Source organism: Nerophis lumbriciformis, linkage group LG27 (genome assembly GCF_033978685.3).
Source record: "Nerophis lumbriciformis linkage group LG27, RoL_Nlum_v2.1, whole genome shotgun sequence".
Taxonomy (NCBI): domain Eukaryota; kingdom Metazoa; phylum Chordata; class Actinopteri; order Syngnathiformes; family Syngnathidae; genus Nerophis; species Nerophis lumbriciformis.
In genome coordinates, this window is record NC_084574.2 from 18,852,738 (window position 1) to 18,864,880 (window position 12,143).

At 36.2% G+C, this 12,143-nt stretch overlaps 1 protein-coding gene across 2 annotated transcripts in view; it reads left to right on the plus strand.

Annotated features, from left to right (window-relative positions):
* The window catches only part of LOC133624654 (adhesion G protein-coupled receptor E5-like), a 51,714-nt gene that overhangs the window by 3,621 nt on the left and 35,950 nt on the right, over positions 1-12,143 (plus strand). For both annotated transcript variants that reach the window (XR_012051250.1, XM_061988425.2), the window contains exon 2: positions 9,880-9,954. Coding sequence is in view for 1 of the 2 variants with exons in the window: in XM_061988425.2 (XP_061844409.2) it covers positions 9,880-9,954 (75 nt within the window). In the remaining variant the exon portion in view is untranslated. The remainder of the gene's footprint in view (positions 1-9,879; positions 9,955-12,143) is intronic.

Genomic DNA, 12,143 nt, shown 5'->3' on the forward strand with positions numbered 1-12,143 from the left:
TGCATATTGCAGGAGGTTTTTTTCATATAAATGGCAAAAACAACATCATTAGAAAACACCAGGGAACACCAAAACACATAAATTAGTTTGAAACAGCCCTTTAAGTCATCCAGTAGCAATACGATTATAAAATGATATTGCTGAATAGACTATATGTCTAATATTTCTCTTTTTTGACAGTCCATATGTTGACAAGAACACATAGGATTGAGCAGGAGCGTGTTTGCTCCTTTCTCACATCCTTTTCTGCATAACTGCCAGTTTGGGCTTTCAAGACGTACTAAATATAGACGCAAAACAGCGGCCGCAGAACAGTTTGAGTCTTGATAAATCACACTGTGTGTGCTAAATAATTATATTTTCATTTCCTCCCCTCATTATTGTGGGCTTATATTCTGCTTATTCATCAAGACGCTAATAGATTGCGCTCCTTATTTTGCTCACTTACAGGCATGTGCATGAAAACTTGGAAATCCGTGTTTTTAAATATTCATTTTAGCGTCAAAATATCACTTCTGTGTTTATTTTAATGAAATATCAATAAAATACGATCCAAACAAAATGTGTTAAACGCTCGCCTGAGCTGCAAGTATTCATTGTTCCTCTTGCCTTAACACCGCACCGAGTTGCAGGATGGGGAGACGATCAGGGACACCAAAACAAGCTCGCGAAATAGCATAGTTAGCATCAAGGTATACTTTTGACGTGACGGATGTAAACCGAGGTCACAACATCGAAAGTATATTACCCGAGTAGATTAATAATTCATTTTCTACCATCCATCCATTTTCTACCGCTTTTTCCCTTTCAAGGTTTTCTACCACTTGTCCTTACTAATGTTGACAAAATAATAGAATGGAAAAGACACAAAATGTTACTGCATACGTCAGCAGACTAATTAGGAGCCTTTGTTTGCTTACTTACTACTAAAAGACAAGTTGTCTTGTATGTTCACTATTTTATTTAAGGACAAACTTGCAATAAGAAACATATGTTTAATGTACCCTAAGATTTTTTGTTAAAATAAAGCAAATAATGCAATTTTTTGTGTCCCCTTTATTTAGAAAAGTATCGAAATAATTTTGGTATCTAGACAACACTACTGTCGAACTAACTCTGAAACTTGGGATAACACTTTACAGATCATTTTTCTATTGGGAGTAGTTTATATGATTGATATTGTTTCTCAGCCAGTACTTATTGTTGTCCTATCACATTGTATAGTGAGTGAAGAGCAAGGGGGTTTGTCACTACGCCAGAAAAGTAGTTCTTATGTGTACATTCTTACAATAACAATGTCACTGTAGCTTGGTTGATATGCAGGTCAAGGCATGTAAATGGAGCACTCTAGGCAGTTTTTAAGAGGGATTCGTAGGCGGAAAAGGTAAATCCTCATTACCTGTATTGTTAGCTGTCTCGTGCTAGCAGTTGTTCACTATTTAGAATGCACAGATAAGGAAAAGACATATAGGGCTGCAACGATTAATTCAATTAGAAAAAAGCTTTTATTTATATTATATTCTGTTGCTTCAATTTATTGTTTAATGAGTGTAACTAATAAAAATGTATAAAATCCGAAACTTTAAATATGCAGACATAGTTTCCGCATGACCGCTGCAATAGAGCGCATATGAGTGACGACGAGCAACAGGTATTTTTTTCCCCTACTTTTATTATTGCTACATGTTAAAAATGCTATTTGAACCTTTGTTGATACACATTTATTAGAAAAAAAAAATGAAGGTTATGACAAGCAGAATTTTTGAGGCCCCCAGCATCCAAAATCCGGCCCACAGGAAGTCCCAAGTAAAAAAAAAAGTATTATTTTATTTCATTTTTTTATTTTTTGTAATCTTTCCTTTCTAATCCATTTTTTACCGCTTGTTACTCTTGGTGTCTCCTAGCCGCTCAGGCAAATCCTATTGTCTAAAAAGGAATTTTCCCATCGATAACGTGACAATGTTAAATGTTGATGAACATCAATGCTAATTGATGTTAAATGACAAAACGGATTATAAAGACTATATATATATATATATATATATATATATATATATATATATATATATAAAAAAAATTACAAAATTGATGACTAAATTAATCGGCAACTATTTTTATAATCAATTTTAATCGATTTAATCGATTAGTTGTTGCAGCCCTAGTATATATATATATATATATATATATATATACTAGGGCTGCAACAACTAATATATTAAATCGATTAAAATTGATTATAAAAATAGTTGCCGATTAATTTAGTCATCAATTTTGTAATTTTTTTTTATAAACCTTTATTTATAAACTGCAACATGTACAAACAGCAATAATCAAAATAAGTATGGTGCCGGTATGCTGTTTTCCCCCCCAATAAAATACTGTAAAGGATAGAAATGTAGTTTGACTCTTTTATCCGATTATTAATCGATTAATCGAAGTAATAATCGACAGATTAATTGATTATCAAATTAATCGTTAGTTGCAGCCCTAATAAATAAATATATATATATATATATATATATATATATATATATATATATATATATATATATATATATATATATATATATATATATATATATATATACACACAGCCTGGCCCCCGGCCAATTTTTTTTAACCCAATGCGGCCCCCGAGTCAAAAAGTTTGGGGACCCCTGCTGTAAAGTGTGATTTAATCGCTTAATTGAACACACTAATTGATAGATTACTAGATTATTAAAATAATCGATAGCTGCAGCCCTAAAGACAAGTGTGTTCTTGTCTCACATAAGGGTTGTGGATAACAGACAAAATGTTACTTTGGGAATAAATTAGGTATGTCTTAAAATGTATGTCTGAAATTTATGTATTTATCATTTGTAATCAGCAAAAACTGTCTCCAACAAGCACTCAAGCAGCACTCAGCCAAACTGCTTCGAGGTAATGTTGCAATTTTCAATGCCAACAAATCAAGTATGCCTGATAGAAAACACTCAAAGGTATAGTGAGGTTCCGATTTTGTAAAATGTGGTAGTTCGATGCTAATTTACACAACTACTGACTAGCATTAGTGATTTTATATGCCGATTTCAACACCTCCAAATCTGGTTATTTAAAAAACTACAACTAAAATGCACGTTAAAATCAAACAACTGGTGTGTAGTAAGTACATTACTTACAGTTAAAACACTTCACAGTGCTCAACATAAGACTACTCCCTGACTAGGCATTGTATAGTGTGATTTAATCGATTAATTGAACACACTAATTGATAGATTACTAGATTACTCTAATAATCGATAGCTGCAGCCTTAAAGAAAAGTGTGTTGTTGTCTCACATAAGGGTTGTGGATAATAGGCAACATTTGACTTTGGGTATAAATAAGGTATGTCTTAAAATGTATGTCTGAAATATATGTGTATCATTTGTTATCATCAAAAACTGTCTCTTTGACAAAGAATTATCCATAAAAGTAATTTTTTACATGAACAGGAAATTCTCAGAAGACTCACTTAAAATCGACTTTAGTGGATTTATAAAGTTTAATGTAAAGTAAAGTACCACTGATAGTCACACACACACTAGGTGTGGTGAAATTACCCTCTGCATTTGACCCATCCCCTTGTTCCACCCCCTGGGAGGTGAGGGGAGCAGTGAGCAGCAGCGGTGGCCGCGCTGGGGAATCATTTTGGTGATTTAACCCCCAATGTGTGGTCATCGGTATTCAAACCAGTCTTTCGCTCTATGGTTTGTACATAAGAGCAAACAATTAAACAAGTCAGTTAGGCATTTTCTGGAAGAAACATTCATAACTCCTCATATGCATACATTTGCGTACATTTTATATTGTTTTTTATTTCAGGAGAAGCGACAGGTGCTGTGTGGTTTGACCGTGTGACTTTTGAGCAATATTTGCCACATGACCTTTTTATCATAGTGAAATTGGGTTTTGGGATTTTGACTATGACTCAGCCAGTCACGGGTCAGCAGACACACTGACACACAAGACAAAGACAAGCTTTAGTAGTGGTCGACAGGTCGTGAACTATCACCACCAGACATGGACAGACAGAGAAAAAACAAAACAATAAAAAAGACATTTTGAGGGTATTTAGATAATGTCATCCATACACTGTGGTTAGCGGTGAATGAATGTCATCTGCAGACAACACAAGGTCGTTCTTTGTGTATTTTTTTGGGGGGGGGGGTCATAGGATTTGAGGCAGTCATGCTGTTTCGCACACTTACTGTCAAATTACAGCTGGTTTTATCTTCGCTGGGGCACTCTGAGAGGACTCGCCTTGCCACAAAACAGGGGTCTTATTGTGAAACTAGGGGGCGAGGCAGGAGAGTGTGTGTGCATGTGTGTGCATATGTGTGTGTGTGTATGTGTGTGTGTGTGTGTGTTCTTGTATTTCTACTCTTCTTGAGACATCAACAAGGAACCGTACTTTCCATATGAGGACCGATGAACAAGTTAGAACATACAGTAAATCATGGTCCCTATACAGAAAATCATTGCATCTAATAGAGAATGTCTCATTTGCACCCCTGGTGGTGAAATCTATCAAAATTAGGGTGGTCCCAAAAAGGAAGGATTTTTCAAATTGACTGTGTGTCGGTTTTAAAATGGTCAACATATGAAATAACAAGTGTGTGTAAGCAATTGAAATCTGCCCCCTTTGGCCAAAATTAGTTTAAAAAAAAAATGTATATAGAGACATACTGTAATAACAAAGTAAATAATGAAGATTAAAAAACAAAACATTTTAAGAAAATAATAATTTAACTTAAAGCAGTCTTTTTCTCACAATGTGTCGACTTTTTCTTATAAAATTGGGGAACAATTTCTCATATTCATTCTGTTTCTGTAATATTGCAATATTTTCTCGTAAAATTATTACTTTTTTTAATGTAAAATTCTGTCTTTAATGCAAAATGTTGACATTTGTCATATAAAATTTGGACTTTTATCACAATATTGCCAATTTTTTTTGTTGTTCTTTTAAAATAGTAAAATTTTTTGAGAAAATTATGACCTTTGTCATAATTTTGCCAAGCAAAATTCGGATTATTATTATAATGTTAGCCAAAATTTTAAAGTTTTCTTATAAAATTGTGACTTTTGTCAAGTAAAATTCTGACTCTTTTCATACAATTGCCAACCAACATTTTAAGCTTTCCTTGTAAAATTGTGGCTGTTATTGAGTAGAATTCCAACTTTTATCATAATATTGCACAAATGTTCCGTTTTTCTTGTAGCATTTCGACTTGCGTTGAGTAATATGACGACTTTTATTATAATACTGCCAAAATTCAAAGTTCTTCTTGTGAAATTGTGACCTTTTTCTTGTGAAATTCCAACTCATTTTTCACAACAAGCTTTTGTATATTTGCATAGTATGTATATATTATTAATGTTGTAAATACAAATCTTTATAGATCTAGAAAGGGTGGTCCTATAGAGGTAGGCCTTTTTCGGAGGTCTCAAGAAGGTAACAAATACAAGAACGTGTGTGTGTGTGTGTGTGTGTGTGTGTGTCACAAAACTTATTCTGTGTTCCATGCTTGTTGTTCTGTGGCTCATCTTGTGTTTGAGGGGTGGGGGATGTTGTCATGGTTGCAACTGGTGTACTAAATAACACAAAACAACATAAGCCGAAGGCAGCACGGTGGTACAGGGGTTAGTGCATGTGCCTTATAATACGAAGGTCCTGAGTTCAATTCAGGGCTCGGGATCTTTCTGTATGGAGTTTGCATGTTCTTTCCGTGACTGCGTGGGTTCCCTCTGGGTACTCCGACTTCCTCCTACCGCCAAAGACATGCACCTGGGGATAGGTTGATTGGCAACACTAAATTGGCCCTAGTGTGTGAATGGGAGTGTGAATGTTGTCTGTCTGTCTGTGTTGGCCCTGCGATGAGGTGGCGACTTGTCCAGGGTGTACCCCGCCTTCCGCCCGATTGCAGCTGAGATAGGTTCCAGCGCCCGCCGCGACCCTGAAAGGGACAAGCAGTAGAAAATGGATGAATGGATGGAACATTAGCCGAGAGTATAATTCTCAACTCATCTATTTTGCCATCCGGTTTCTCCTCTATGTGTTTGTCAAACATTAATTTCGTAAGTGTTTGCATCACTGCGGACATGAGAGTGAAACTAACTTGAATTGAGACACAGCTGCTGACGGTACATGTCTTGATGTCTTTTAGAGGAACAGGACATTACATATGCGAATCGCAAACACTTTGGTGAAGACACATGATAACTGTTGGTCAGACATTACATGTTGCCACTTCCTCTAATTGTACAAAAAAATCCCCACACATTTGTGCCACTTTGTGATTTATAACTTACATTTACACACTTCCTTGTGGTCTGGACCAGTAATTCTTAAAACGTTTTTCACCAAGTACCACCTCAGAAAAAAAACTTTAATCTTTACTGCCTTTTAACCACACTAAAATATTGCAGTACATATGATACGCAGACTACAGTCGTACTGTAGTTTATTTGCTTGTTTTTCTCCAGTGTCACCTAGGGTTGACACTGGACACTTAGTCTAGTACCGCGATGCTAATGAAGAATTTTCGGTACGATACCACCTCTGAAAAGTACCCCCCCCCCCGCGCGCCTGCGTTGTCGTCACGTCGTGTCATTGCTGGTTTACGAGCAGAGGAGCATGTTCGTCAGTGCACAATCACAGAGTACTTACAAGCAGACACAGTGTGTAGACAGAAAAGGGAGAACGGACGCATTTTGGCTTAAAAACTAACGATAAAGGTGAAGTTATAACCCTGAAATGCCCTCAGGAAGATGTACTTTAAGACATGGCTAGCTAGCTAGCGGCTAACGTCCATCCTCCGTCGGCAGTGTTTTAGCTACTTCTAAATCACTAATCCTCGTCTCCATGGCGACAAATAAAGTAAGTTTCTTACAAGTATCATCCCTGCAGGACAAAGAATAGCTAAACATGCTTCACTACACACCGTAGCTCACCGGCATCAAAATGTAAACGGCATTGGTGGATCTACACCTAACATCCACTGTGATGATACCAAGTACAGTAGCGTATCTAGTCGATACTACTATGATTACGCCAATATTTTTTGGCATCACAACGTCTTCTTCCGTCTAAAAAAAATGTATATCATGTTTATAAACTCAGGAAATATGTCCCTGGACACATGAGTACTTTGAATATGACCAATGTATGATCCTGTAACGACTTGGTATCGGATTGATGCCCAAATTTGTGGTATCATCCAAAACTAATGTAAAGTATCAAACAACAGAAGAATAATTGATTAATTAATTTGAACAGAAGTGTAGATAGAACATGTTGAAAGAGAAAGTAAGCAGATATTAACAGTAAATGAACAAGTAGATTAATAATTAATGGTCTACCACTGGTCCTTAATAATGTTGACAAAATAATAGGATGATAAATGACACAATATGTTACTGCATATGTCAGCAGACTAATTCGGAGCCTTTGTTTGCTTACTTAATACTAAAAGACAAGTTGTCTAGTATTATATACGTTCACTATTTTATTTAAGGACTTAAGGAAAAAAAAAGCTAGACAGTGGATAGTAGAAGGATGTGGCCATAAACCGAGAAGTTGGTCAACTTTGACGTCCAACTTATACCCAGAGATGACATGAAAGACATGCAAAGACGCTCGTTCGCACACTTTTATTTATTTTTTTACCCTTTGTGAGTATTATAATTAATTATCTCCAAGTACCACCATAATGACCAACATTAAAATACAGTAGCATAGTAGGCCTAAATATCCCTTAAAACAAGGCACAGGTTTTATTTAACAAGTATGTTGAATATGTGTAACATTACATACATAACTAACATTACATACAGTTTGAACAGTAACACTGTGTTTGAATATATTAATAAATAATTATTTGGCGTACCACTAAATGGAGCTCCTGTAACAGTACCACAGTTTGAGTATCACTGGTGTACATAATATGTATCGGATATAAATATTAAGTATATGCGTACATTTTGCTCTACAGTCACTTTCATAACCACTTTCTGAATATGTCTGCAAACAGTTTGTTTGGAAATACAAATGTCAATAGTCAATGTATATTTTGAAAATGTATACTGTTTAATCTTGTAGATGGAAATCACTGCTTTTTTACCCAGACACGTTCAAAAATAAACTTGATAAAGGATGTATTGACCAGGGATGCCCAAAGTGGGGCCTGTGGGCCAAATTTGGCCCGCCATGTCATTTTGTTTGGCCCGCCAAAGGGTAAAGGGAAATTTAATGGGAAATGTAAGACATAGTCATAATGATCTCTTTCAAGCTGCACAATCATTGATGGCATTTTCGCAAGGCTACACTGAAAATAAGTCGGTAGATTTAACTGTAAAAAACTGGCAGCTCAGTCGCCAGAACTATACCATAAAATCCTCAGTGATACTATTTTTTCCATTTACAGTATTGCACTGTAAAATCAGGGAATGTAGATTTTACGGTAAAAAAAAGTAGCAGCTAGTCGCCAGAATTTTGCGGTAAAAATAACATTGGCACTGTTTTTCAATTTATTAGTAATGCACTGTAAAAAAAATGGCCATAGATTTTACAGTAACAAACTAGCAGCTCAGTCACCAAAACAGTGGTACAGTTTAAGTTTACGGTATTTTTTGTAAAAAAAAAAAACACCGTCAATTTTACTGTAAAATTCAGGGGATTGAGCTGCCAGTTTTTTTAATCATAAAATCTCTAGATTTTTATTTTTTACAGGCAAACAAATTGCATTTGAATTTGAGACCCCTGCTCTACGGTAAAGTTGCGACTTTTTTGACGTCCTATGGAAAAGGATAATCCTGGTCGCCATGCTTCGCCCATGTCCTATAATAAAAACCTAAACGCTTCGAAATTTAACATCCTCCTTAAGTCCAAAAGGGATCAGATAAAATATCTAGGAGGAACTAGATATGGCAATTATCTGCAGAAAATGAACTTTTCGAATGATTCGGGGTTAAAAATGTACACGAAGAACATATTTACATGTTAATCAGGCACATGATTTATATTTATGTACGGCGGTATGAGGCTAAGTTCTTCACTGGAGGTGCTGTTGCATGGTAAAAAAATCGCAGTTTTTGCCCATGGACCATTGGCACATTTTCACTTTGGCCCTTGGATGCAAAACATTTGGCCACCCCTGGTATTGACAATGTCGCATGGCGCCAACTTTTTCGTAAAACTTAGCGGCTAATCCAACAGTCCAAACAGTTCTGTGTAAAATAAAATATTTTTCTTTTATCGACAATAGAGCAGGCGGGAGGGCATGAAACGAGAAGGAATAAGACGGGAGGCTGCAGCGAAGCGTCTCAGCTTGGAAAGCTGAGGAGAGATGGGCGGTCATGCAGGCAGAGGGCATGTACTAGAATGCCCACATAAGTGTTCCCACTGGGAAAAAACACAGCGTTCAGAGGCATCCAAAACTGCTTGCGAGCTCACGCCCAAATGCATGAACCTCATAATTTGGCATTGTTTAACACGAGTATCCAACTTTGTAACAACCTTTATAAGTCAGAAAGGATGACATCATCATAGCTCCCCTTTAATCTGGGAATGCGTCCGTAACATGGAACTTCATTAAACAAGCACCACCTTTGTATGCCTTATTTCCATTATTATTAGGAGTATTTATTTCTTATTGGAAAATGTGCACAAGAAGGAATAAGCAATGACCACATGATATAACGACAAGAAAGAAATAAAAAACAGCACAGGGTCAGTTTGACCTGAGAAGAAGGAAGGAAGATCTATGGATCCGCTTTGTTTCTTTTGACATTAACTTAATTTTGTTGGGTTGTTTTTTTAACAGAAAAACTAACAGTTGTCATGCTTTCCCTGCAGGTGTGATGTGCACACCGAGCACCTGCACACTTGAGTGCCCCAGAGGCTTCAACATGGAAGAAGACACCTGTGTTGGTAACAAACTTGACAGTATTCAGTGTTGGTTTTTATCTATTTGTTCAAGAACATACCATTCAATACATCGAAACGGAAAACAGAATGCATTCTGGGATGCTTATCAACCTTCGATTTGTTGAATGAAACTGTCAAAATGCTGTAATTGTGAGTCTTTTTTTCCCCATTTGTGAGTCCTCTTCCTTCTTATTGTTCTACGCAGAATAATTTGGTTCAGAAAATGTTGTTTGATTGCACAAAATCCTTGAAATTGCCTGTAATGCCTGACTAGAGCTGAGGCCATTTTTACTTCCGTAAACATTGCAGTGCATGTGATAATTGTTGACAACTGTTACATCAGCCCTGGGTTGATGTAACAGTTTGTTGGGGGGCGCATAATGAATGAAAATAACATAACATAACATGGCGTCATGTCCGCATGTGGGTCAGATTGCATTCACATTAGAAATTACCATTTTTTTGTAATGTGTACGGCCACTAAAACGGTCGGATCTGACAAAAAAAATCTACCCTGCAGTGTGAATGTAGCCTAAAACAGCTGACTTTGCAGAATACATTACCGTCTTTTATAATGAATGTCATCTTATAGTCACCATATTGTGTTGAGCAGACAACTGCGATGCGTTCCGCCTTCTGTGTATGTTGCAACAAGTTTCATTTCTGGTCCTGCACAACACATTTTTTCTCCCTATGTGTCATCACTCACACTTTTTGTGGTGACATCATAATAAAAAAACAAAACAAAAACAACATTAATGGAATTATTTATTTAGTAGCTTGCTGGATTTAATGAAGTATGTGACGTTTGCAGAGGTATTGTGTGAAGTTACACATGATGGTAGTTTGATCTCCAAATTTTGCATGGTTTTGGTCAATCTCCAAGGCGTACGATTAACTTGTTAGACTTTACAGGTGAACGGAGTAACATAAGATTCTTGTGCTTGGGAAGAATTACTGTTTGATGTGTTGGTAACGTGCATTGAACTACTGTAGCTGCGTTCATTTAACAAGGATTGCTCAGTAACACTGAAATTAACTCAATGTTACTTAACCTTATTTTTAAAGTTTTCAGTAGATGGCCATTTTATCAAGAGAAAAATACTATTAGTGAATGTGTTTCGCTACAGTATTTATATTATTATCAAAATTACTTTTGATTTACTGCAAACCTTTTAACTTTGGAAATAGATAACCTGTACAATTAGCACAATGGACATCTTGTGATATACTGTATATTGCAGCCTTTTGTGATAACGATACATATCACGATATATTATTTGGCATATATAAATGATATACCGTAGAACCATTTCAAAACAAATTGAAGGCTCAATGATTTAACTGCTGACATTTGCAGTAACATATTACGACATTTCCAGTTTGTACTATTTTTCTCAAAACTATGATTAATCTACTTGCTAATGTACTGGTAATATTTGGTTATTTTTTGTGGTAACATGGTTCTATCTACACTTCTGTTAAAACATAATAAGCACTTATTCTTCTGTTGTTTCAATACTATAGTTTTGGGCGATACTACAAATTTGGGTATCGATCCAATACCAACTGGTTACAGGGGCAGTATTGGCCATACCAATGTTCATACCTAATATTTTTAAGATCATCAAATGATACTATTTTTTTAATCACTATTATTATCAGACAAAAACACAGTATGGTGATATTACAATATACATTTAGTATTACATTTTTTTTTTCCGACTTACAAAATGTATGTTGAATTCCATCCATCCATCCATTTTCTACCGCTTGTCCCACTCGGGTTTGCGGGGGGTTTGGAGCCTATCCCAGCTGCACTGGACAAGTCGCCACCTCATTGCAGGGCCAACACAGATAGACAACATTCACACTCACATTCACACACCAAATTAGTGTTGCCAATCAACCTATCCCCAGGTGCATGTCTTTGGAGGTGGGAGGAAGGCGGAGTACCGCGAGAGAATCCACATAGTCACAGGGAGAACATGTAAACTCCACACAGAAAGACTCATAGCCCGGGAATCAAACCCAGGGCATTCTCGCATGATAAAGTCAACAAAAACAAAAAGTAAAGTTTCCTGACTTAAACAATACCAAAAATTACAAACAATTTTGTAATAATAAAAAATATAGATGTAATTACTGTGGTTATTTACTAACTGTGGTATGTGGGCTCCATCTAGTGGTAC